At 43.3% G+C, this 27970-nt stretch overlaps 1 protein-coding gene across 2 annotated transcripts in view; it reads right to left on the bottom strand.

Annotated features, from left to right (window-relative positions):
- MDGA2 (MAM domain containing glycosylphosphatidylinositol anchor 2) overlaps positions 1-27970 on the bottom strand; it is a 662813-nt gene that overhangs the window by 30060 nt on the left and 604783 nt on the right. For both annotated transcript variants that reach the window (XM_077820812.1, XM_077820813.1), the window contains exons 11-12: positions 14903-15080; positions 1347-1367 (exon numbers count right to left, since the gene is read on the bottom strand). In XM_077820812.1, the coding sequence (XP_077676938.1) occupies positions 1347-1367; positions 14903-15080 (199 nt within the window). The remainder of the gene's footprint in view (positions 1-1346; positions 1368-14902; positions 15081-27970) is intronic.

Raw genomic sequence — 27970 nt, 5'->3', positions numbered from 1 at the left:
GATAGCAGCCTTCAACTACCTGAAGGGGGGGTTCCTAAAAGGATGGAGCTCAGCTGTTCTCAGTGGTGGCAGATGACAGCACAAGGAGTAATGGGCTCAAGTTGCAGTGGTGGGGGTGTAGGTTGCATATTAGAAAAAAACTATTTCATTAGGACAATGGTGAAGCACTGGACTGGGTTACCTAGGGAGGTGGTGGAATCTCCATCTTTAGATTTTTAAGTTCCAGCTTGACAAAGCCCTGGCTGGGATGATTTAGTTGGGGTTGGTCCTGCTTTGAACAAAGGGTTGGACTAGATGACCTCCTGGTGTCTTTTCCAACCCTAATATTCTATGATTCTGTGATTTCACTGTGCCTTCCACCCTATCTCCTCCAGCTCATTGAAAACAACTTTTCTTTGGTTATTTAAACACATAGAATCAGAGAATATCAGGGTTGGAAGGGACCTCAGGAGGTCATCTAGTCCAACCCCCTGCTCAAAGCAGGGCCAATCCCCAATTTTTGCCCCAGATCCCTAAATGACCCCCTCAAGGATTGAACTCACAACCCTGGGTTTAGCAGGCCAATGCTCAAACCACTGAGCTATCCCTCCCCCCAACGGGTTGTCTACAATGTCTTAATTAATACTTGGGGGGGGGGGCGGAATAGCAGTGCATATCTCTCTATCAATGTTATAGAGGGTGAACAATTTATGAATTTACCCTGTATAAGCTTTATACAGGGTAAACCGGATTTATTTAGGGTTTGGACCCCATTGGGAGTTGGGCATCTGAGTGTCAAAGACAGGAACACTTCTGTAAGCTGCTTTCAGTTAAGCCTACAGCTGTTACGGGATATGGTTCAGACCTGGGTCTGGGTTTGCAGCAGGCTAGCAGGTCTGGCTCAAGCCAGGCAGGACACTGAAGTCCTAAGCTGCCAGGGCAGGAAAGCAGGGGCAGAAGTAGTCTGGGCACATCAGGTGGCAGCTCCCAGGGGGGTTCTACTGTGATGAATTGGATCACAGTAACTTCCTGGGAACTGCCACCTGGAGGACCTTTGAAAACATATGTGCCTTTTCCTTTGGGGTTATTCATCGGTTTGGGACACAGGGGAAGGGGTATGCCCAGCAGCCGCAATCTTCTCTTGATCTGAGTACTCTTTGTTCAGCAACTGGAAATTAAAAAAAGTCCCAGTCTCCTACCACAAACAAGTGCAGTCACGTGTGACAGAATTAAAATGGACCTTATGGAATCCATGGACCACAGCTGAAAATGAAATGCTGCCCATTTATTGCACAACCATGAAGCAACAATTAATGCAAATCTAATTCTTCCAATGATGAAGTGCAACAAAGGATAAAAATACTTACTTAAGTGCGGATTGACTGGAGCTGGAAGAAAGACAGAGAAGAAGACAATTAATGTCATTTGAAAGCCTTTTTAAAACCAGTACTCTACTTATCCTACCCCTTCCTTGGGGGCCGTGTAAGAACACTGATGATTGCACATGGTTAGGGTCAGCACAACAGCCACTGTCCTGCTCTTTAACGATCTAAAGACTTCAGCACTTCCCAGGGATGAGCACGCTCTTCCACAGAAATCTCAGCGCACACAGTCAGGCATCAAACCTCGACCCTCACGCTTAGTTTAAGGAAGAAAAGCAGCTGTCCAGCTAGCAGCAGGCTGATGTCCTATTGCTGAAGCCAACACATAATAGAAAATGGGTAAAACTGAGCGTGCAGAGGGTTCATATTAGACTCTGTCCATCCCTTAATGTGGGGTGCTAGCAGCGCACTGGCCCTCTGGATTACAGGGAATTTCACCTGTAACGAATCCATTCTCATGTGTTTAAAAATGCTGCCATGTGAAATGTCAACACAGCCTAAATCCCACTTCCTATCTGACTGGTTCAGGTTTCTTTAAATGCAGGGTGCAAAGGGGAGGCTCAGGATCCCTCCCGGCTGCTGACCAGAGCTGGGTAGCGCAGCAACAGAGCCCCTTCCCAGCAGGCATGATGGAGGGGCAGCCAGGCCAAATTTCAGTGGTGTTGCAATCCTGTGTGCCCCCCCTCCCCCTTTGCAGTCCTTTCAGGGCCATGGGCAACAGGCACCCCTGGCCTCTGGGAGGAGCGGAGGAGTGGGACCGGGGCATCTCAGCCTCCAGGAGGGTTTGGAAGATTGGATCTGGGCTTTTGATGCTTCCTGGGGAAGTGGAGATGCAGACAGAGGATGCAGTCAAGGGCTCCCAGAACTGCCTGGCCCCTCCTGGGGATGCTGTCTGTCAGCCCGACCATCTCTCCGTGTGAGACCACGGGCTTGGGTGTGGGGCAGGGAGACTGCAGGGCTGGGTGCAGTGGGGAGAGCTCATGGCTGGGTGGGGGACAGCAGGAGGAGTGTGTGGAACTGTGGGTGCAGAGAGGACAGCATGCGTTTTTGGTGCAAAGGCAGCATGAGAGAGCTCGGGGCTGGGAGGCGGGAGGGGGAAGAGTGTGGGGCTGGTGAGAGGTCTGGGCCCCCTCCTTAGGGAAATTCCAGTTGGGCCCATATTTAAGTCTTATATCAGAAAAACATGCTGGCAAACAAACAGAACTTGTGGCATTCCCCAAAACACCCATCTGACTTTCAGACAATAGCAGGGGAAACATACAGAATTTCTTTTTCAACAGAGATGAAGTAATATAAATAAAGTATTCTATTCCAAAAACCAGTACATGCCACTTCTATGTATATCACTGTTCACTAGTTACATTATATACTTACTTTTATAACAATAAAGGATTGACAACTATTGGCCAGGATATTAATAAAATACAGTTCTGAAATGTATTATCCCAGTGTCCTCTCTATGATCTTCCAGGTACAATATATGCATATCAGAGAAGGATTATAAACTTGGAAGGTTAAGGCAGTAATTTTATAAAATATTACAGTAATTACTCTGCTAATCCCCACAGAGCCAAAGTAGGACGATAAGGCATAGTGATTTTAAGTCTCAGAGAATGGTAGATAAACTTGGTTGTGTGGTTCATAGATCTGTGGTGTAATTGCTTTGAACTCCTTTGGATCCATACCCCTTTTCCCATCTATAATTCTACAATTCCACAATGTCGTATTTTGAAATCAGAATGACAAGTTCCTACTTAATGGAGTAGGGATGAAATTCACCCCTGCCGAGAGGGTCAGCACCATGCCTGTGCATCACTGAAGACCTCAAAAATAAGGCTGACGTGGGAATTAGATGGTGCATAGGCCATATGCTGGCCCTGTGCACAGGAGAGGATTTCAGCTGGGTTATTTAGGAAATAGAGACCTGTTCCTGTAATCATGAGGGATTGTGGGTTTAGGCCCGGAATCAGAAAGGGACAATTATCTAAAGAAACTGTGCAATCTAATTCTGGCTCCAAATGATGTTTGATGAAACCTTGTAACCCTATTGTACTGTATATATGCAGATGAAAACAGACTTCTACCCAGTTATTGATCCATGTGTTGATACTGTTAGCCACCTGCTCTGTTTATGGACATAAACACTTTGCTTCTCACCTTCCCTCATGAGTTATACTTAGTTGCAGATACAACCTGACACTTAAAAAAACCCCTCCATTTAGTAGCTCTGCCATTTTATCTCACTTCACCTAAAAGAATGATCTGTGATTTGCCAGAGGAACTTAGTCGTTAACTTCCATTAGATAACTTCACATGCATTTGTTAAAAAAAGAAAAAAATTACCTTTCACTCTTCGAGAAACCTTCATTTTGTGTGCTTCTTGAGTGGCTGAACTCAGAATTAGCTGAAATTGCTAGAAGCTGCATTTAGTGATGCTTGCTTTGTAATTGTACAGAGAAGCTTTTATAGAAACTATCATTAGTGGGTCACCTTGAGCCATGCTCGTGAGACTGCTCAGAGTACAGCAACTAAACCAAAAAAGGGCTGGCTGCCACGCAAGCTTCAGCTCAGACTGATTGACAAAAGCAGAACAACAAATTAAGCTATGGTTAGGCTGAACTTATTGACACATGGTGAACTGGCAAAAAAGCACTCTCCTAAGTAATGCAGCAAGTAGCTATAAAACAGGGGAAGATGATTCTCAAATTCTCATTTCTGAAAGGTCACATTGCTGTGTGAGCCAGAAGTAGTAAGTAAAATTAGCCATGAAAGGAAACTAATGGATGACTGAAGAACTACATTCCTGAGGTTGAGTTTGAACTGTCTAGAAATTTTTAAAGTTCAGCGTTATAACCATTCTTTGGTGAGCTTAAACTCAAAAAGGAAGCCTACAAGAAGTGGAAATTTGGACAGCTGACTAGGAAGGAGTATAAAAATATTGCTAGAGCATGCAGGGGTGTAATCAGGAAGGTCAATCAGATTTGCAGCTAGCAAGGGATGTGAAGGGTAACAAGAAGGGTTTCTACAGGTATGTTAGGAACAAGAAAAAAGGTCAGGGAAAGTGTCGGACCCTTACTGAATGCGGAAGGCAACATAGTGACAGATCATGTGGAAAAAGCTGAAATACTCAATGCTTTTTTTGCCTCGGTCTTCACAGACAAGGTCAGCTCCCAGACTGCTGCACTGGGCAGCACAGTATAAGGAGGAGGTGAGCAGCCCTCAGTGGTGAAAGAACAGGTTAAGAACCATTTAGAAAAGCTGGACGTGCACAAGTCCATGGGTCCAGATCTAATCATCCAAGGTTGCTGAGGGAGTTGGCTGATGTGATTGCAGAACCATTGGCCATTATCTTTGAAAATTTGTGGTGACCGGGGGAGGTCCCAGATGATTGGAAAAAGGCAAATATAGTGCCCATATTTAAAAAAGGGAAGAAAGAGAACCCAGGGAACTACAGACCGGTCAGCCTCACTTCAGTCCTGGCAAAATCATGGAGCAGGTCCTCAAGGAATCCATTCTGAAGCACTTGGAGGAGAGGAAGATGATCAGGAATAGTCAACATGGATTTACGAAGGGCAAGTCATGCCTGACCAACCTGATTGCTTTCCAGGATGGATAACTGGCTCTGTGCATATGGGGAAAGCAGTGGATATGATATATCTTGACTTTAGCAAAGCTTTTGATATGGTCTCCCACAGTATTCTTGCCAGCAAGTTAAAAAAGTATGGATTGGATGAATGGACTATCAAATGGATAGAAAGCTGGCTAGATTGTCTGGTACAATGGGTAGTGATCAATGGTTCGATTTCTAGTTGGCAGTGGAGTGGAGTGCCCCAGGGGTCGGCCCTGGGGCCGGTTTTGTTCAACATCTTGATTAATGATCTGGATGATGGGATTAATTGCACCCTCAGCAAGTCCGTGGATGACACTAAGCTGGGGGGAGAGGTAGATACCCTGGAGGGTAGGAATAGGGTCCAGAGTGACCTAGACAAATTGGAGGATTGGGCTAAAAGAAATCTGATGAGGTTCAACAAGGACAAGTGTAGAGTCCTGCACTTAGGCTGAAAGAATCCCATGCTCTGCGACAGGCTGGGGACTGACTGACTAAGTGGCAGTTCTGCAGAAAAGGAGCTGGGGATTACAGTGGACGAGAAGCTGGATATGAGTCAGCAGTGTGCCCTTGTTGCCAAGAAGGCTAATGGCACATTGGGCTGCATTAATAGGAGCACTGCCAGCAGATCGAGGGAAGTGATTATTCCCCTCTACTTGGCACCGGTGAGGCCACAGCTGGAGTATTTCATCCAGTTTTGGTCCCCCCAGTACAGAAAGGATGTGGACAAATTGGAGAGAGTCCAGCAGAGGGCAACGAAAATGATTAGGGGGCTGGGGCACATGACTTATGAGGAGAGGCTGAGGGAACTGGGATTGTTTAGTCTGCAGAAGAGAAGAGTGAGGGGGAATCTGATAGCAGCCTTCAACTTCCTGAAGGGGGGTTCCAAAGAGGATGGAGCTCAGCTGTTCTCAGTGGTGGCAGATGACAGAACAAGGAGTAATGGTCTCAAGTTGCAGGGGGGAGGTCTAGGTTGGATATTAGGAAAAACTTTTTCAGTAGGAGGGTGGTGAAGCACTGGAATGTGTTACCTAGGGAGGTGGTGGAATCTCTTTCCTTTGAGGTTTTTAAGGTCAGGCTTGACAGAGACCTGGCTGGGGTGATTTAGTCGGGGATTGGTCCTGCTTTGAGCAGGGGGTTGGACTAGATGACCTCCTGGGGTCTTTTCCAACACTAGTCATCTATGATTCTAGTCAGTTCATCCTGACTCTAGCTGATCTGACTGCTTTATAAAGAAAGCATTCTCAGAACAGAAAGAATTGTGATAAAACTATTTGACTCTGCTGGATCCTCTGTGTCTGTTCTGTTAGATTTTGACCCCGGCACGTGGGGCATAAACCACACTTTAATTTTGAGACCTTATTTCTGGTAATCCTTGTCCATGTAGATTACGCCACACAAACCTTGGCAGAGAGTAAAAAAAAATCCTTTTCACATTCAACAGGCGATTCTCTCTCAGTATAAAACCTATGTAAAAGCCTATTTAAATTTACCACAAATTCTTCCCAAATTAAAAACTTGATTAAGGAACAATTGAGGTGCCCTTATGTGCTAGTGCAAAGAACACAAAAATTACGCTCATTGGCAGGGGATGTTGTGAAGACTAAAAGTATAATTGAGTTAAAAAAAGAACGGGGTAAGTTCATGGAGGACAGGTCCATCAATGGTATTAGCCAAGATGGTCAGGGATGCAACCCCACGCTCAATCAATTACCCTGTTCTTCTCATTGCCTCTAACGCACCTGGCATTGGCTACTCACGGAAGTCAGTTTACTGGGTAGATGGATGATTGGTCTGACCCAGTATGGCTGTTCTTAGAGAAATCATTAAAAAAACAAGCAATAATTTTGGACATCAATAGCTAAGGTTAAATATACTATATTTTCAGCTGCCTGATTATATTTTTTATTATTGGTACGATAATTTGAGATTGGTGAGAAACAGTTTTCCTGTCCAATGTAAATGTTTGAGATATCGAAAAAAATTTCCATCTTAAACTGGGACAAAAAGTCTAAATCTTCAAAATTTTTGCACACCAAAAATCTGAACAAAGTTTTGGTTCAGGTCAATCAAAATGTTTGGTTTTGATTCTGACTTTTCTCTCTCTTTTTAAAAACATTTTTTAGTCTAAATTTACTAAATTTTTTAAATGAAAAGTTGTTTCAACTGAAACTTCCAAAACTTCCCAATTTCAAAATGTGGAAATGAGATTTTACCCAAAACCTTTTCCAGTAGGGACAGTCATTGAAATGGATCCTGTTCTTCAAAGAGGAGGGTTTTTTTAGACAAACTGGCATTTTTCAGTGAAAAAATGGTTTGTTGAAAATTTCCTGATCAGCTCGTATTACAATAGTGCATAAAGGCCCCCAGGATCTGATAGCATTAGGCAATCCACATACACATGGTTAGAGAGAGCCCTTGCTCCAAAGAACATGAAATCTCAATATGAAGAGCAAAAAAAAGGAGAAAGGGAATATTAAGCCAATTAAGCTAAGAGACACAAAAGAAACCAGTCATGGCTGACAATCTGCCCTATTAATTGTAACACCTAACTTAACATGATCCTTTTAACACACACCCGCATACTGGAATTTTCTGTTTGCACACCCCAAAAATGGTCTTAATTTTGTGCTGTAGTGCTGCTCTGTAATCTTCTTATATAAGGTCCCAATCCTGAAACTGGATCCATGAGGCTGGATCTTTGCACCCATCTGGGGTCTGAGCTGATCTCAGGATCGAGGCATGCAATAATGATATACTTTTCTAACCTACAGAAAAGTCACTATTTTTTAAAAAAATAACATTTAGCCTATGGAAATTTAAGTGTTGGAGTAGTAACTGACAGCCTCATATGGCAGACCATTCTTGTTGTGTACAGGTGTACCAGGAGTCCCATTCTATATACACTGAAGAAATACTGCCCGTTGCTTTTGGAGTGGTAAGAAGCAGCTCCGTTTGCAACTTTAATTGCTGCTTAAGAATTATTATATTTTTTTTTTACATAGGAAGATGTATAAAGAAAGTGTGTGTTCAGATTTGAAATGGAGTTACTGAACATTCAGAGATTTTATAGTTGTCTTTTACCATACCAGCCTACATGGATTTACGTGAAATGATGAAGATGATCTTTAAAATTGTTACTACAAGACATATTTGTACTGCACTAGCCTACACAGTCGATTAGTGCTATTTAAATTTATGTGATTGTGTTTACTTGGTGTACTGAATGTTCTCTTGCAGAATAATATATGCATCTAATAAGTGATTCGTCAATCATATCATTCATACTATGCTGATTTTTCTTTTCTCCATGCCACAGTGGAGAGAAGGTGGAAAACAAAGCATGTGTACACACTTTTGATTGATAGTATCCAGGTACTAGCGTGTTTTCCCTTTTTTTGTCTATACCTAAAAGTATGGGTTAGGAGGCGAAGATATTTTTTTAAAAACACGTCACTGAGATTTTCCTAATTATATAGTTTCCACATTTCGGACAATCATTCAAACAGCTCCTAACAGAAAAGCTCATTGAAAGTTGCATGTGTTTGTATTGGAGCAATGTAAATGTTAATCTGCAGTTGCTGGTTTCATTCACGCTGTGCTGTGCTCTGTAACTACTCCCATATTAGCTTAACTTCATACTATTTGATAGTAAATATAGAAGTCACCAGAATAGGTTCAGATTCCAGTGCATTCATTGTAGCCACAAACAACTGTGACACAACTTGTGCATTTGTAGATGAAATGCAGATTTTTCACCGTTTAATATTTAAAATGGTAAAAGGCAACAAGAAATGCCACAACATCAACAGATATAAACATGAAAAATATTAATCTCAATATATGTCGATACAGTTATTCCAGTTGTTCAGCAATGAACTTGCTGATGGGGATATCTTCAATGGCAAATTCACTGACGGTGCTAACTTTCCAGGCCAGAGATGGATCCAACTCATAATGAGGAAATTTCATCTGTAAAAATTATGTTTTACTTCATTGCCTGCAGACCTGTACAAATGTGTGGTTATAAAGCAGCTGAGAAACTGCGGGTGGAAATTTCATGATGGACTGCATTATTTTGAATGGGAATATTTTGAAAACACAGGAAAATTATGATCACCTAGCCTATAATACTCTTTGGGCTAGATCTCCAGCTCGTGCAAACCAGCATAGCTTCACTAAGGGCTGGTCTTCACTCAGGGAGATCGACCCTGCTGCAATCGACCCTGCAGCAGGGACTGATTTAGTGGGTCTAGTGAAGACCTGCTAAATCGACAGCAGAGCACTCTCTGCTCGATCCCGGTACTCCAGCTCTCCAAGAAGAGTAAGGGAAGTCAACTGGAGAGCATCTCCCACTGATGCAGTGTGGTGAAGACACCGGGGTAAGTCGACCTAAGCTACATCAACTCCAGCTACATTATTCATGTAGCTGGAGTGCGTAACTTAGGTCGACTTACCCCCATAGTGAAGACAAGCCAGGGGTGGTATGTCTATTTGCACTAGTTGAAGAGTTAGCCCTTCAATCCCCAATTTACCACAAATCTCTTTAAAAACCCTTATTCTAGCCTAAGTCAAGCATACCTATTTAAAGACAAATCAGATGCTTCAATAAAAATTTAGAGGGGTTTTGAAAATAGGGCTTTTTAATGTCAGCCTGATGCAAGCCTTACCTGTGGAATGACTACCGCCACTTGATAATAAAATACAGACATTTTGAAGTCGTCGGGAGATCGAACAGCACACCAAAATCATACATTTGTTTACATTTTAAGGCTCTGGGAATGGAAAAGAATGCTTGGGAAAGAGAGGGATTGATAGTACTTGAGACATGCATAGTACTGGTGCGTATTATACAAACATCTGGCAATATACCTGAGTCCTGGGACTTGCAATATCTTAGGGATTCCAACCCTGAGTTTTCCTTTGAGCAGATAATACTACCTGTGTTAAATTGTGCGATATATTGGAAAGCATTGCAAAATCGGGAGTTACGTTCAAGCTGCCAAGGTAATTTGTACTTGTAATCTATGATAGGGTTTGGATTTAGGTGGAAGGAAGGAAAGTTGGTGCACTAACCCAATAGGCTCCTGGTTTAAGTCAATGGGAAGTGAGGGCTGTTGGACTCTTGCAGGATCCAGGCCCTGGTCCCAGTAAACGGTGCATTTAAAATCAGTCTGTTCTGTTTTTACTTTTCTGTAGTTCACTGACGGCTTTTTAACCAATGTGAATTATAGATACTCTACCTCTGAAACAACATACTGTCTCTGCAAACTGGATATATTTTTTTCATGCATGTCTCTCAGTTTTTATGAAACTAGAGTTTCACATTTTAACTCTTTGCTGGTAGCCAGAAGTCTGCTATCTCTGCACTGAGAGGAAATCAATTTCTATAACTCATGAGAGCACAGAAGCAAAAGACATGATCAAAATTGCTTGTTGATTCTTGAAAACTTTCCAACAACTCTTAAAGGGTGAAACTGGCTCTATGTGGAGTCAACACACAGACAATACAGGGGATGGATCACCTGATGATTCTCTGTTCTGTTCATTCCTTCTGGGACACCTGAGATTGGCCACTGTCGGCAGACAGGATACTGGGATAGATGAACCTTTGGTCTGACCCAGTATGGCCATTCTTATGTTCTAATGATACACTATTTAAACCCAACGTAAGCCCTCAAAGTAGGATTTAAGTTGTGCACTGCCCTTCTGTTCCCCCTCTGTACACCTGGTTCAGCTCAGTTCAAAGAAAAATGCAGCAAACAGCTCTAGCATCTCTAATTAGAATGAGTCTGATCTGCATTTTATCCTGGATAAAATAAAAAGTGAGTAAAAATATAATTAGCCTGATGATAAATATATAATATACTAAAAGATGTAGGTTACCAATCATAGAGCTCACAATGGAATACTAATATATTAGTGTGAGAATTAAACCTACAGTATGTTTCAATAAGAAATGTCCAAAGAGATGATGTGAGAAACATAGGCTGGCACTGCTGGAATCCAGGATATGTTCCTCTTGGAGACAGAATGCAACTCAACACACACTTGATTAAAAGTATATTGAAAATCTTACGATTCCAATGTGTCCCTGCTTGGCCAGATGCCCCAAAGAACAAACATTTGCAGTGAAAAGAGCTTTGCAAATTGTTACCTTAATTGTCCTTTCTAGCCACGTTCCCTCTGCTCTTATTTTAATTCCTGGATAAATATTTACGGTTTATCATCTACATTTATGTGGACTTGCTGCTGTGAAATGCATCCTGTCAGCCTGTTAACAACATCTCTAGGAATCAAGCGTTTTGAGGTTATAAATATAAAACACGACACTGGGATAAATGTGTGAGATCTCATATTTTATGGCTGAATCTAGTACACCTTGGAAATAAAGCTTTATAATAGGTGTGCTGAGACAATTGTTATGATAATGGTGCTCAGACACACCCCATGTTTGAAGTGCACGAAGGGTTAACTATCTTGAGTTCTACTTTAAAGGAAAGCAACTTGAGATTTATCCTGTTGATTTGCAGCCTATTCATGATCTTTAAAACTGCAAAGTTGCAGATACCGGCATCAATAGCGCTGAATCGCGTTCCAAAACTAATGTACTCATCTTGCATAGAATGCAAACGGCTTGTTTTCTGCTGGGTGGTTTGATTTTGCAACAGGTACTTCGTCAGCACATTTGAAATGCGTGTGTATTTCATTCAAATCTGTATTAGTGACAGATCTGAGAACAAAATTCCCTCCAGCAGAAACATGCCATTTCTGTTGCAGGAAGGAGGTGTTTCTGCCAGTGCAGGGCTAGACACTTCAGTTGACTTAACAAGTCAGCAAAATCCTGAATTCAGCAAGTGACCTTGTGGGGCCTGCGGTGTGTATGCCTCTAGCACACCGCCACAGCTAATACTTGAAACAACCTCTTGTGCTCCACAGTCTACAGGCACTGCCAGATGAGCCCAAGGGGAGATGAGCTAACCACCCATAAGTTGGATGCTGCTCTTTGCATCTGTCAGAAGAGGAAGGATGATCCAGGAGTTAAGCAGCTAGCCTGGGACTCAGGAGACCTAAGTGACCTAAGCTTTGATTAGTTCATATCTTGGGACACAAATATATTGCTTAGACAACTACTTTCTGCAAAATGCAAAACCCCTAAGCTTGGCTCATCTTGTGAGCAGGGTAGCTGTCTGGAATTGGAAAGTACAAATATGTGCCTGTGGAATCAATATTTTGGGGTGTCTCATTTCATTTCTTTGGTTGATATTAACACACTATTAAATTATTTGCACTGGAATTGAGCGTGGCGGAGCTAATAATTGATCATGAATAATCTTTTTGATAAATGTAGCGTATTTTTCTTTTCATGAATTGTGCACAAGCCGCTTACAATTTTCTCAGATCGGTTCATTATTCAAAATTATTTGACAACTAATTTCCAGGAGTAATTCTTGGTCTGCAGATTGCCTCTGAGCCGTCTATTATAGTTGGTATCCAAAATGGAGCTCTCTCAAGTTTTTATATAGCTCTGGCCATTGTGCTAGCTAGCTGCTAAAGCGTCTCGGAATTACGTTGCCTAGTTGTGACTCGACACGTCACATGCCATCAGTTTCCTGTTTGGACGAGGGTAACAGAGAATCAGGGTTCTAATGTTCACACTTGCATTTCCAAACTTTTAAATTCCCTTCTTACAAAGCTCCTCCAATATGTGCTTAAATTTACTTCATTTTTTTCAGTTAAAAATCCTTCCAGTCATTGGGCCAGGTCCTCAGCCGGTATTATTTTGGTCCAGCTCCACTGAGTTCAGGATTGATACTCCACATGGGCATATTGTCCTTTCATTATGATATTTACAGAGGGAAAGGGAAACAAACAGGAAAAGAGAATTCAATTCATTAAACAAATATTCACAAAAAACCTAAGGTTTTTGTGCAGGTCTAAGAGTCAAACGTTGGCAATATTTGGAGATTTCCAAAAAACAAAGGCTATAGCAATCCAAAACCCAACTAGATTCATGTGGGCAGTCTTCTGTGCCCACGTGGCAGCTGCAGGTCACTGTGGGAAGACGCTTGCACTTGCCCTGAACTAGAGCTCGTCAGAATTTTGTAGTTGAAACATTTTGTGAGTAAAAGAAGCTGTTTTCGTCAAAACCGAAATGTTTAAAAAAGTGTCAAGTTTGACAACATGTTGCTTAGAAAAAGTTCCAAAATGAAATGCTTTGACATTTTCTGAAAGGAATGGAGGACTTGTGGCACCTTAGAGACTAACCAATTTATCCCATGAGGTGAGCTGTAGCTCATGAAAGCGTATGCTCAAATAAATTTGTTTGTCTCTAAGGTGCCACAAGTATTCCTTTTCTTTTTGCGGACACAGACTAACCCGGCTACTCCTCTGAAATCTGAAGGGAATGTTTACATTTTGTTTTGAAACAACTTTTTGCAATGAACTTCATTGTTTTTCTATAAAAAAAAAGTTTTAAAAGGTTGAAAATGGAACAAAGTATCTAGATTTTACCTAAACGAAATGTTTCAATCTACTCAGAATGTTTTCTTCTGAATTGTGTTTCTTGAGAAATTTCAATTTGGGGAGGCGGGAGCTTTGTTCCACTTTGGAATGGGGAAAAAAATGGAGATTGTGGAATTTCCAGGGAAATCGAAAATGCTATAGCGGCCCAGCTCTACGCAGAGCAGCACCCTTCCTGCAGGCACAAGGCTCTGCCTGTGACGATCTAATTGCTGTATCGAGGCCTTAGACATAATTCTACCTATTTGTTCAATTTCATAGTGTCATGGAATGTAGGAATGGATAGGACCTTGAGAAGTCATTGTCCAGCCCCCTGTGCTGAGGCAGAACTAAGGAAACCCAGGCCATCCCTGTCAGATATTTGTCCAATCTGTTCTTAAAATCTTCTAATGATAGGGATTCCACAACCTCCTTTGGAAGCCTGTTCCAGAGCTTAATTATCCTTATAGTTGGAAAGCTTTTCCTAATATCCAACCTAAATCTCCCTGGATGCAGATTTAGCTCATCAGTACTTGTCCTACCCTCCGTGGACATGGAGAACAACTTATCACGATCCTCTTTATCGCAATCTTTAAAATATTTAACGACTTATCAGCTTCTCCCCAGTCTTCTTCTCTCAAGACTAAACATGGCCAGCTTTTTGTTTGTTTGTTCGTTTAAGCTTTTCCTCATAGGTCAGGTTTTCCAAACCTTTTATAATTTTTGTTGCTTTCCTTTGGATTCTCTCTAATTTGATCACATCTTTCCCAAAGTGTGGCACCTAGGATTGGTTACAATACTTCAGCTGAGACCTCACCAGTGCCAAGTAGAGCAGGACAATTACCTCCTGTCTTACCTACAACACTCCCGTTAATACACCCCAGGATGATATTACTTTTTCACAACTGCATCACATTGACGGCTCATATTCAATCTGTGATCCATGATAACCCCAGATCCTTTTTAAGCTGTACTACTGCCTAGTTCACCATTTTGTATTTGTTCATTTGATTTTTTTTCTTCCCATGTGTAGTACTTTGCATGTGTCTTTATTGATCTTCACCTTGTTTATTTCAGACCAATTCACCAATTTGTCAAGGTTGTTCTGAATTCTAATCCTGTCCTTCTAAATGCTAGCAACCCCTCCCTGGTTAGTGACATCTGCAAATTTTAAAAGTGTCTTCTGCATTCCACTATCCAAGGTATTAATGAAAATATTGAACAGTACTGGACCCAGAACGGACCCCTGCAAGACCTAACTAGATATAATCCATCAGTTTGGCATCGGACCATTGATAATTACTCTTTGAGCATGATTATGCAGCTTACAGTGACAGGAACTAAATTTTGCTCTTAACTGCACATTACCAGTTACATTAAACTGTGTGACCCATATTCCAGTATGTCTCCTGTTACCATAACGTCTCCTTACCACTATATTTGATGACACGAATGGTTGAATCTCCCTCCCCAAATCTGGTGATGGGAGTTAGGCGGACTTCATAGGCCTCTGGCTTGATCAGCTCAGTCAGGTTGTATGTAATTAACTCTCCTTTCTGAATGTTTCCGTTTACCGTGATCTCCTGTTCCCACCAACGCTGTTGTCCAGCCTGAAATCAGAAGAATCATGGAAAGATTGGAGCTTTTGGCACAAACTGCCACCCTTTCATTCTGGAAATGGAGCACAGTGGTCTGCAGAAGCTTCATTTGCTTGATTAGCTCTAGATAAGAGCACAAAATCTTTCCTATGCCACCTAACACATAAAAGCCCCATTTTTTATAACTAATGGATCTTTTAATTGAGGTTGCAGAGATAACGGACCTTTGCAATCTGCGGGCAAATAAGTTACTTCCATTCTCTCCACCTACCTTTCCTATGCATCAAACTCCTCATTGCATTCTGTGTTGTACCACATCTGCTCCTATCAAATATCACATAACTACAGGTCTTTCAGAGTACCATGAAAGCAACCACGCATTTTCAGTTTTTCCATCTTAAAAATTTTCTAATACATCAGGGAAAGAGGCCTAATGCAAGGCACTAAGGACCAGAGTTTTAAAAGAAATTAGTTGCCTAAAACTGCAGATAGGCGTGTAGATGCTTTTGAAAATCCCGCTAGCACCTCTTTGCATCGTTAGGCACCTAGATACCTTTGAAATTCCGGCCTTAAGTTCTAGATTTAACTGAGAGAAGCAGGTTAAAGAATGTTTAAAATGTGCCCTCTTTTAAAAATCTCCTGTTCAGCTGATGCACTCAAAGGTCCCAAATTTGTGGGCACTTATAGTCATTGACGTCCATTCACAGTGTGGCTGTATCCTGAAAAGAGACTACATATGAAGATACCTTTGTGCCTGGTAGACATTCTCCCAATGTGTATTTCGAATCACACCAGCTGACTGCAGTGACAAAAGTAAGTTCCTTTGCCTAGAACTGCTTGGAAATTTTCTATGAAACTCAGTTTTGTTGGAAAGTGCCAATTTGATAGAGTGAAATGTTCTGCCGAATCTATTACAGACATGACAAAACACAGGCAAGTTTTCCTGCCTTGCTCTCAGCTTCAGGGCATGGAGTGGAACAGAACTGGGTGCTCTGCCTTCTCACTTCCCCCTAATCTCCAGGGGATGGGCAATGCCTCTCTGACTCCTGGAGCTGGAGGGGTGGCATGGAGTTAGAGCACCTGAAGACAGCTGGAAAGCTGAAAATTTCAGTTTCTGGTCTCCTGAAATGGAGTTTCCCTGAAACCCCTTTCTGTGAACATTTTGCCTTTTTAATGCTTTGTCCCTGCTTCAGGATGAAACTTTTATTCAAAAACATGAACATTTTTGAGGAAAGGGATTCCCGCTTTTAGGCCAGCTCTCCTTACTCCTTTTCTGCCTGCAGAGCTCTCAGCCATGGCAGAGTGAGCGGAGTTCCATTCCTCCTCGTCAAGAGCATTGCTCCTTCAGGCCCAGTCAGGTGCCCCTCTGCATCCCCATTCACGGCAATGATGTTGCCCATGTGTCACCTGGGGCAGAACTGAAGATAATGAGAAGGTTCAGGAGTAACAGAGCACAGTATGGCTCCCAGGGCTTTACCACTTTGTCGATGAGTAAGAAGGGAATTACCCAGCTTGACTCTCATAGTGAGTTTGCAGAGTTGGCAGCTAGAAGAAAATGTCTTTTAGTTGTACAATGAGCACATCTGACATGGAAAAAATTGAGAGACAATTATATGACCCTACAATGTCACACTTCAGAGTAGAATTACACCATAAGTCAACAGGAGTTGAGGACACTCAGCACTGCATGGGAACAGACTCCACAATTATTAACAGCCCCAGTCACCTCAGAAAGGTGGATGAACTGAAAAGAACAATGAAACGTCAATATGAAGCAAATAAGGAGGAGCTGTATATATTTACACTTCATAGAGTGTACAAGAGTTACAACATCTAAATCAATAAACTTTGTCATTTTCAATGCACTTGTCCAAGAGACGAAAAATCTAAACAGAGAGAAAGTTTAATAAATACTGAATGCCACATTAGTTCCTTCATGCTTTAAGTGGTTTATTAATGACCAGAAATACTCAAAGTGTACTCATGTTGGGTAGCAAAGTTATTGGATATTTCAATATTACCTGAAGAGACACTGGCTTATTACAGGCATTCTCTCCAGGCTATCAAGAACAAATCATTAAATATTTACTATCCATCCCAAAGGAACTCTGCAGGTACTATGCTGTTATAATGAGATGTTCTACTCAACTGATTCTGCTTGGCAGGTGCACTGATGTCATTAATTATTACAAACTTGTGATTATAGAACTTCATGTTTATTAAAAACAACCCCCCCCTCTTTTTCCAGATTTTTAATTCAAAGCTGTTAGAAAAGGGTATACTGAAATAGTTGGGGAAATAAGCTGCTAAAGCATCACATTTGATTCCAGCAAATGATGTGAAAAGCAAAATTAAAACATTGACTGGAAGGTTTATATCTGCATCTACGGAAAAGAAAACAAGACTGGTCTATTATTAAACATACAACACAAGCCCACCTCAGATAAAAATAAGGTTGACGAACCAACAGAAAGTAAGAAAATTCGAAAGGAAGGATGGGAAGCCATTAGCTTTTTCTGCCTCCATTGAAGACTGTGGGGGCAGAGCATTAGATTCCGAGGGAACTGAGTTAGGCCAATGCTGAGCACTTTGGAAAAATCTCATGCTAAGGTTCTGACCCTGCTCATGTTTAGGCTTCAGTGGGACTGCTCCCGAGTTAAGGTATGCACGTGTGAAATGTTGGGGAGAGGGGGGAATAAAAACAATGGTGGTCAATTAAGAAAAAGATGGAAGGATAGAGAGACTGAAAGGTTTAAAACAAAGTATACATAAGAGGAGCAGTATTTTCTATTAACGGTTGAAGTTCTGCTGTTTATTACAAATGCTGTGTGTACAGTATATGGCACTCAACTTGTTAAAATACGTCCTCTTACGACAATGCTCTCCACTGAAAAGGTAGCTTTGCAATGGGAGCTCCTGCGGGAGAAAGATTATTGATGTCGTAGCAGTGTCCAGAAGCCCATTAACACACGATCTGTTCATTCGTGGGGGTCTGTCAGTAGAAACCAGCAGCTAAGGCAGAGTACAGCAGCAAAAGCAGCAATTTCATAGCAGCTTATGACAAATGACTACCACAAGAAAGGCTGGTTTTAAACTGCAGCCGTGAAGAGACGTAGTCTAATTAGTCCTTTCCTGTGCCTGGATCAGACAGGGAAAAAGGGTATTTTACTCTCAAAATTGATTATATATTCCAGTAAGGGCAAACTGAAATTAACGTTATACGGAAACATCTTTCTCTGCATGTCTTGTTGCTCCTGTGTAACTTACTTAAACAAAATGCGGCAATGCAGCTCTTTGTTTGTAATTAGTCTGAGGGTATGTCGACACTACGAGATCAGGTCGAATTTATAGAAGTCGGTTTTTTAGAAATCGTTTTTATATATTCGAGCGTGTGTGTCCCCACACAAAATGCTCTAAGTGCATTAAGTGCATTAACTCGGCGGAGCGCTTCCACAGTACTGAGGCTAGCGTCAACTTCCGGAGCGTTGCACTGTGGGTGGCTATCCCACAGTTCCCGCAGTCTCCGCCGCCCATTGGAATTCTGGATTGAGATCCCAATGCCTGATGGGGCTAAAACATTGTCGCGGGTGGTTCTGGGTACATGTCGTCAGGCCCTCCCTCTGTGAAAGCAACGGCAGACAATTGTTTCGCGCCTTTTTTCCTGAGTTACCTGTGCAGACGCCATACCACGGCAAGCATGGAGCCCGCTCAGCTCACTGTCACCGTATATCTCCTGGGTGCTGGCAGACATGGTACTGCATTGCTACACAGCAGCAGCAACCCATTGCCTTGTGGCAGCAGACAGTGCAATAGGCCTGAAAACCATCCTCATCGTGTCTGAGGTGCTCCTGGCCGCCTCGGTAATGTCGGTCAGGAGTGCCTGGGCAGACATGAGCGCAGGGACTAAATTAGGAGTGACTCGACCAGGTCATTTTCTTTAGTCCTGCAGGCAGTCCTATTGTACCATCTTATGGTGAGCAGGCAGGAGATGAGGATGGCTAGCAGTCCTACTGCACCGTCTGCTGCCATAGATGCCAAAGATGTAAAAGATAGATGGAGCGGATCAAAACAAGAAATAGACCAGATTTGTTTTGTATTCATTTGCTCCCCCCCACCCCCTGAAATCAATGGCTGACAATCGTTTTGGTGAGGTCTGTCAGGGCACCTTGAAAACTTTAATGGAGATTCAGTCCCGCCTGAAATACCAGAGGGAGGGAGAGCTTAGTGGGTTGAGCATTGGCCTGCTAAAACCCAGGGTTTTGAGTTTAATCCTTGAGGGGGCATTCTGTGTTGTTTTTGTTTCTCCTTGATGTAAAGCCTTCCCCTTTGTTGATTTTAATTCGCTGTAAGCCAACCCTGTAAGCCATGTTGTCAGTCGCCCCTCCCTCTGTCAGAGCAACGACAGACAATCGTTCCACACCTTTTTTCAGTGCAGATGCCATACCACAGCAAGCATGGAGCCCGCTCAGATCACTTTGGCAATTAGGAGCACATTAAACACCATGCACATTATCCGGCAGTATATGCAGCACCAGAACCTGGCAAAGCGATACCGGGCGAGTAGGCGACGTCAGCGCGGTGACGTGAGTGATGAGGACATGGACACAGACTTCTCTCAAAGCACGGGCCCTGGCAATGCAAGCATCATGGTGCTAATGGGGCAGGTTCATGCGGTGGAACGCCGATTCTGGGCTCGGGAAACAAGCACAGACTGATGGGACCACATAGTGTTGCAGGTCTGGGATGATTCCCAGTGGTTGCGAAACTTTTGCATGCGTAAGGGCACTTTCATGGAACTTTGTGACTTTCTTTCCTCTGCCCTGAAGTGCATGAATACCAAGATGAGAGGAGCCCTCACAGTTGAGAAGCGAGTGGCAATAGCCCTGTGGAAGCTTGCAATGCCAGACAGCTACCGGTCAGTCGGGAATCAATTTGGCGTGGGCAAATCTACTGTGGGGGCTGCTGTGATGCAAGTAGCCAACGTAATCAAAGATCTGCTGATATCAAGGGTAGTGACCCTGGGAAATGTGCAGGTCATAGTGGATGGCTTTGCTGCAATGGGATTCCCTAACTGTGGGGCCATAGACGGAACCCATATCCTTATCTTGGCACCGGAGCACCAAGCCGGCGAATACATAAACCGCAAGGGGTACTTTTCAACAGTGCTGCAAGCACTGGTGGATCACAAGGGACGTTTCACCAACATCAACGTGGGATGGCCGGGAAAGGTACATGACGCTCGCATCTTCAGGAACTCTGGTCTGTTTCAAAAGCTGCAGGAAGGGACCCTATTCCCAGCCCAGAAAATAACCGTTGGGGATCTTGAAATGCCTATATGTATCCTTGGGGACGCAGCCTACCCCTTAATGCCACGGCTCATGAAGCCATACACAGGCAGCCTGGACAGTAGTCAGGAGCTGTTCAACTACAGGCTGAGCAAGTGCAGAATGGTGGTAGAATGTGCATTTGGATGTTTAAAAGCGCGCTGGCGCAGTTTACTGACTTCGTTAGACCTCAGCGAAAGCAATATTCCCACTGTTATTACTGCTTGCTGTGCGCTCCATAGTATCTGTGAGAGTAAGGGGGAGACATTTATGGCGGGGTGGGAGGTTGAGGCAAATCGCCTGGCTGCTGGTTATGCGCAGCCAGACAGCAGGGCGGTTAGAAGAGCAAAGGAGGGCGTGGTCCGCATCAGAGAAGCTTTGAAAACCAGTTTCATGACTGGCCAGGCTATGGTGTGAAAGTTCTGTTTGTTTCTCCTTGATGAAACCCCCCGCCCCTTGGTTCACTCTACTTCCCTGTAAGCTAACCACCCTCCCCTCCTCCCTTCGATCACCGCTTGCAGAGGCAATAAAGTCATTGTTGCTTCACAATCATGCATTCTTTATTAATTCATCGCACAAATAGGGGGATAACTGCCAAGGTAGCCCGGGAGGGGCGGTGGAGGAGAGAAGCACCGGAAGGGGTGGCGGAGAAGGGAAGGACACGGCCACACAGCACTTTAAAAGTTTAAAACTTTAAAACTTATTGAATGCCAGCCTTCTGTTGCTTGGGCAATCCTCTTGGGTGGAGTGGCTGGGTGGCCGGAGGCCCCCCCACTGCATTCTTGGGTGTCTGGATGAGGAGGCTATGGAACTTGGGGAGGAGAACGGTTGGTTACACAGGGGCTGTAGCGGCGGTCTGTGCTCCAGCTGCCTTTCCTGCAGCTCAACCAGATGTAAGCAGAGTCAGGTGGTGGTGAGGTGTGGCAAGTTGTGGAAAAGAACTTCAGGGGCCGATCTCATTTGCATAGGCACACCCACCCCGCCTAGAATGAGGCCATAGCTGCCCAAATGGTTACTTTGGCTGCTGTGGGATCCCCAGTGTGTCTGTTATTGGGGCAGGAAGAATAAATTGTTATTACCCTGATTATGGGAATCAAGGACAGTAGAACTGTACTTGGCCTTTTGTTATGATGGAGGGACTCGCCATCAACTAAGTAGCACTCGCTAGGCAAGGGACATGGGTTCCAAAACGCTGTGAATTGAGAGAGGCTGGGGACAGGTATTAATACTTGGTGGCATGGGCCCCTTGGTGAGGGCCTTAAATGCTAATTGCGCTTCCTTCTCTCTGCACTGTGGAATATCAGAGCTAATTTTGATTCCACTAGGAGTCTAGTTACAGGCTGCTGAGCTGAATTCACTTTGGGCAAATGCTGCACCAGCACTGAGGCTCCCCTACTACAAGCTGAAATCAGAAAAGAGCTAAACTTCCTAAGAGCTGAAATCACTGAGTGTTCTGTTAAGTAGTGGGGGAGCCTGAAGATATATGGTGGAGCAGTTTGCGGGACGATGAGCAGAGCAGCTGGTGGAGCAGGACGGTTTGTTGGATGCCTGGAGCAGCTCATGGGGGCGGTTGGCAGAGCGGAGCCCCATGGAGAGGTGGGGCCATCAGCTTTGGACCACGTAAGGTACCCCTTACTCCCCCCCCACATTTCCACCCAGGTTGGGAGGTAAAACTCTGCAGATAAACTTTTGAACTCTGGGGCTGCCCTGACCAGGGACAGAGACTTTTGGGTTGTGGGACTTGGGTGATTTTGGGTTGCTGGACTCAAGAACTAAAGGGAAAGGACACGCCCCAATTTGCTTGGGGTGGGTTTTTTGCTCATGGGTTGTGTTATGAATCCTGTTGGTGGTGTTTCCCCAACATAATGCCACATTGTTTCTCTCTGTTATTAAAAGGCTTTTTGCTACACTCAGACTATGGGCTTGCGAGAGGGGAAGTATTGCCTCTTGGAGGCGCTCAGCAGGGGTGGTATATATTTGTTCCAGGTCACTGGGTTGGGGCTCAAGCCGGTTTTGCATTGTGTTATTGGAATGGAACCCGTAGATACTGAACCCGGCCCTTGTTGCTGCCAACCCTGGCAGGCAGAAGGGTTACACATATGCTGGAGCATATTAGTTTGATCCTCCAGCAGCCTCAGCATTGAATCCTGCCTCCTCTCATCATGATGCCGCCACCTTTCAGCTTCAGCCCTCTCTTCAGCCCGCCACTTATTCTCCTCAGCCCACTACCTCTCCTCCCGGTCATTTGTGCTTTCCTGCACTCTGACATTGTCTGCCTCCACACATTCGTCTGTGCTCTGTCAGTGTTGGAGGACAGCATGAGCTCAGAGAACATTTCATTGCGAGTGCTTTTTTTTCACCTTCTAATCTTCATTAGCCTCTGGGAAGGAGAAGATCCTGTGATCCTTGAAACACATGCAGCTGGTGGAGAAAAAAAAGGGGACAGTGGTATTTAAAAAGACATTTTATAGGACAATGGGTACACTCTTTCATGGTAAACCTTGCTGTTAACATTACAAACATAGCACATGTGCTTTCATTCCAAGGTCGCATTTTGCCTCCCCCCACGTGGCTAGCCCCTCACCCCTCCCCACTCCCCGTAGCTAACAGCGGGGAACATTTCTGTTCAGCCACAGGCAAACAGCCCAGCAGGAACGGGCACCTCTGAATGTCCCCTTAAGAAAAGCCCCCTATTTCAACCAGGTGACCATGAATGATATCACTCTCCTGAGGATAACACAGAGAGATAAAGAACGGATGTTGTTTGAACGCCAGCAAACATACACTGCAATGCTTTGTTCTGCAATGATTCCCGAGTACGTGCTACTGGCCTGGAGTGGTAAAGTGTTCTACCATGGTGGACAGAATAAGGCTGCCCTCCCTAGAAACCTTTTGCAAAGGGTTTGGGAGTACATCCAGGAGAGCCGTGAATGCCAGGGCAAATTAATCATTAAACATGCTTGCTTTTAAGCCATGTATACTATTTTAAAAGGTACACTCACCAGAGGTCCCTTCTCCGCTTGGTGGGTCGGAAGGCAGCCTTGGGTGGGTTCGGATGGTACTGGCTCCAGGTCCAGAATGAGAAACAGTTCCTGGCTGTCGGAAAACTGGTTTCTCTACTTGCTTGCTGTGAGCTATCTTCCTCGTCCCCAAAACCTGCTTCCGTGTTGCCTCCATCTCCATTGAAGGAGTCAAATAACATGCCTGGGGTAGTGGTGGCTGAACCCCCTAAAATGGACATGGAGCTCATCATAGAAGCGGCATGTTTGGGGCTCTGACCCGGAATGGCCGTTTGCCTCTCTGGTTTTCTGGTATGCTTGCCTCAGCTCCTTAAGTTTCAGGCAGCACTGCTTCAGGTCCCTGTTATGGCCTCAGTCCTTCATGCCCTGGGAGATTTTGACAAATGTTTTGGCATTTCAAAAACTGGAACGGAGTTCTGATAGCACGGATTCCTCTCCCCATACAGCGATCAGATCCCGTACCTCCCGTTCGGTCCGTGCTGGAGCTCTTTTGCGATTCTGGGACTCCATCATGATCACCTCTGCTGATGAGCTCTGCACTCACCTGCAGGTTGCAACACTGGCCAAACTGGAAATTGAAATTCAAAAGTTCGCGGGCCTTTTCCTGTCTATCTGGCCAGTGCATCTGAGTTGAGAGTGCTGTCCAGAGCGGTCACAATGGAGCACTCTGGGATAGCTCCCGGAGGCCAATACCATCTAATTGCATCCACAGTACTCCAAATTTGACCCAGCAAGGCCGATTTCAGCGCTAATCCCCTTGTCGGGGGTGGAGTAAGGAAATCGATTTTAAGAGCCCTTTAAGTTGAAAAATAAAGGCTTCGTCGTGTGGACGGGTGCAGGGTTAAATTAATTTAACACTGCTAAATTCGACCTCAACTCCTAGTGTAGACCTGGGCTTAGTAGGCTGCTGCTGCATGAACACCACCACACAGAACTTTGCAGAAAAGACCAAGTTGTCTTGAATTGCAGGGAATTGATCTGAATCAGTCTCTACCTGCTGGGAAGGGACCGAACACATGCACGGTCATAAAACTGTTGACTTTATGACTGTCAGAGTCGTAGAAAAGGAGGAAAATGAGTGGGATTTAGGGCTAGAAAGGAAATTACAGATGGGACAAGTGCAAACTGTAGTTCATCAAATTGGACAGTTCTACAAATTTGTCATTGTTTCTGTTTATACTGTCGATTCAAAGCTTACCATAAAAACATTTGAGTGCACACAGAATAGCTATTCTTCCTCTGTTGTAAGGTATTTCAAATATCACTCTGATACAGGAGAAAATTACACGTCTGCTCTCCTTGATGTCTTACTTCTAGGCTAGCTAAGGGCTACAAAGGCATGCAAATCTTTGACTAGAGGGAGGCATGGGGAACAATTGTTTAATTGTTTAATTCAATTTTAATGTAAGTTCAATTTAATTCAATATAGCAGAGCAAGGTATAGCATGATCCAATGGCTGGAAGTTGAAGATAGACAAATTCAGACTGCAAATAAGGTAAATTTTTGACAATGAGGGTGGTTAACCATTGGGATAATTTACCAAGGGTCTTGGTGGTTTCTCCATCATTGACAATTTTTAAATCAAGATTGGATGTTTTTCTAAAAGATCTGCTGTTGGAATTATTTGGAGGAAGTTCTCTGGCCTGTGTTATACAGGTGGTCAGACTAGATCATCACAGTGATCCCTTCTGGCCTTGAAATCTATTAATCTAATTTTAAGCTTGTCAACGGTCCCACTGACAAGTGCTGAATGAGGGCTACTTGCTCAGCAGCTTATAGGTTCAAGCCCTATACAGAAAGTGGTATTAACCTTCCACATTCATGAGCATGGAAATAACCAACCTTCAAAGACCTAATATTAATAAAATGTCAACTAAGTACCAATGGGCCTACGTGTTTGTGCAATGTCTAGTATCCTGGGTCTTGGGTCATGAATGGGATTCCTAGGCCACCACAATAAGTAAATAATAATTGTTAATAATTATAACCATATGACAAAATATGTGACATTGTCTCGTATCTTTAAAAAGACCATATGAGAGACGTCTGCTAGATGTCCGCTCTCCTGGTGTTAATTATTACATCACTGATAAGAGCTAATGAAATGAACTATGAAAGCCAAGGCACTCGTTGCATAACAGACACTCAGTCTCTTATTTCTCTCCACAGTTTGGATACCCACGAACATAAATATAGCACGAATATCAGACATATTCAAATTTTGCCGAATGTGTTATTTTGCTATCACACAGCTTACAAAGGAAACATTTGCATACATCAGCATTTATGCCACTCGGAGAATTGTTCCTTCTATCATTTGTATTGTTCATGTTTTTATGCCACGTTTCTATTCACAGCTCAAACAAACCCTTAATTCAAATGTAGTGACTGATTCAGGCTAAATGTGACTAGGGCAATACAGTGGATAAACTGCACATCACTTGTATGCCATGGTGAGTGGGAGAGGCAAGAAAGCAGCACATACCCCTGTAAGAACTCAACACCAATTACATTTGCAGCTAAATTCCGACCTACATGAAATGCTCATAACATAGGTGATTTAGTAGTGTGGGAAAATAAAGTGGAAACAAACACAAAGGACATGGGGACATTCAATATTCCCTGAATAATGCATAATATACTGTGTACCTTCACAATCTGTCAGGAAACTTTACATAATAATGAATAAACCTTGTCTCAAGTAGATGGTGCTGTCCTTGAAGGCTAAGCAACAAGAGTGCTGCAGAGAAGATGTTAAGGGTAATTATAACAAGATTTAGGGCTACATTTTCAAAGCAGTGCATGGGGAATTCAACCCTATGACTCTTAGTCATCAAAATGGGAATCTCATGGACAGATGCACTGAGAGCTCTTACAGAGTTTAGCTCAGCATTACTGACGTTGGTACCCTGCATTCAAATCAGAACTAGCGTTCTAACTTCTAACCAAGTTTTAAGCAAACCTTTCAGAGACCAAATAAAACGGTTAGACTGTACGTTCTTTGACATGGGGGCAGTCTTTTTGTTATATGTGTATACAATGTCTATCACAATGGGGTCCCAATCCTTCAGTAGTATACATAGTAATAAAAACTACTGCTGGCATGTTTCAATTCTTCACATTCTTTCAGCCTCAAGTTTTGGGGATTCTTTATTTTGATCACCTTATATAGATCACCAGTTTTATCATACTGCACATTTATTCCTGAGACTATCACTGACTGCAATCCTTGTCAGTCACTCACTTTGTTCCACCAAGGCTGTCTTAGGCCTACTAGCCATTTCACTTGCCTTCAGCCAGGTAGAATAATACCACTGTAGGGCTGGAAGGGACCTCAAGAAGTCCTCTAGTCCATCCCCCTGTGCTGAGGCAGAACCAAGTAAACAGAGACCATCCCTGACAGATTTTTTTCTAGCCTGTTCTTAAAAATTTCCATTGCAAGGATTCGGCAGTCTCCTTTGATAACTTATTTCAGTGCTTAACTATCCTTATAGTGAGAACTTGTCTCTAACGTCTTACCTACTTTGCTTCTGATTAAGCTGATTACTTCTTGTCCTTTCTTTAGTAGGCATAGAGAATAATTGATCACCACCCTCTTTACAACAGCCATTAAGATTTTTGAAGACAATGATCAGGTCCCCCATCAGTGAATAAGGCAAGGGCTCCTACTAACCAAGATTCATTACAGGTCCTATATATGACAGAACTGGCAGTCGTGTATGTTAAGATGGATACCGAGTACCCCATAAATTGGAATGCAGATCATGATCCAATGACTATATTTTTTTGACTTTAACTTGCACTTGACGAGGCAGTAGAGTTAATATGATTCAGAAAGAGGAGAACACAGAACTCGCTTGCCTGCACATACTCATCTATTTACAAATTGAGATGTAAGATCTAGATTCATTTTATTTGGCCTGGACAGTGCTTTTATAAAACGGAGCAAAGGTAATATATTGGAAGAGAAGCAGCTCTGTAGACCTATTTACAGGTATGAGAAGTGTAAAAGACGATTGTCACAATTCAGGGCAACTGCACCTGTATTTTCACCTCCATGGTACAGCAAGGGCACCCCCTCTCGGCTGCCATCTCCTCAGCTGTCTCCTGAGTGGAGATATGCATCTCTCTCTCTTTCTCTCTCCCTCCCTGACTGGGCTATTCCCAGGCTCCACTGATCCCCGTCGGCACTGTGAAGTCCCCAGCAAAATAAAACTGTCTAAGCAGGCCTGCTTTACTTTTTTTTGTACATTGGTAGCCTTACCGGGCTCACAAAAATGGTGTTTAGTCACAATTTTGAATATTTGTAATATCATCACTATGTTGCTAGATGCATGAACCAATGATTGCTGGGTTTCCAGCATATATGGGTTTTGCTATTAGTTTTCTGTTTCTTACAGCCATTTATTGAAGCTAATAACATTCTAGAGTTGGGAGAATTTTAATACACTTAATTTTGGTGGTGGGGAGCAGGGGGAATACTTTGAATAATTCTTGTCTTGATAAGCTAGTAATTTGGGGTAAAATTTTTAAATAGCCTAAGCCACTTAGAAACCT

The sequence above is a fragment of the Eretmochelys imbricata genome, chromosome 6 (genome assembly GCF_965152235.1).
Source record: "Eretmochelys imbricata isolate rEreImb1 chromosome 6, rEreImb1.hap1, whole genome shotgun sequence".
Classification (NCBI taxonomy): domain Eukaryota; kingdom Metazoa; phylum Chordata; order Testudines; family Cheloniidae; genus Eretmochelys; species Eretmochelys imbricata.
The sequence above is the reverse complement of the archived record's forward strand: the minus strand, read 5'-3'. Positions and strand labels throughout refer to the sequence as shown.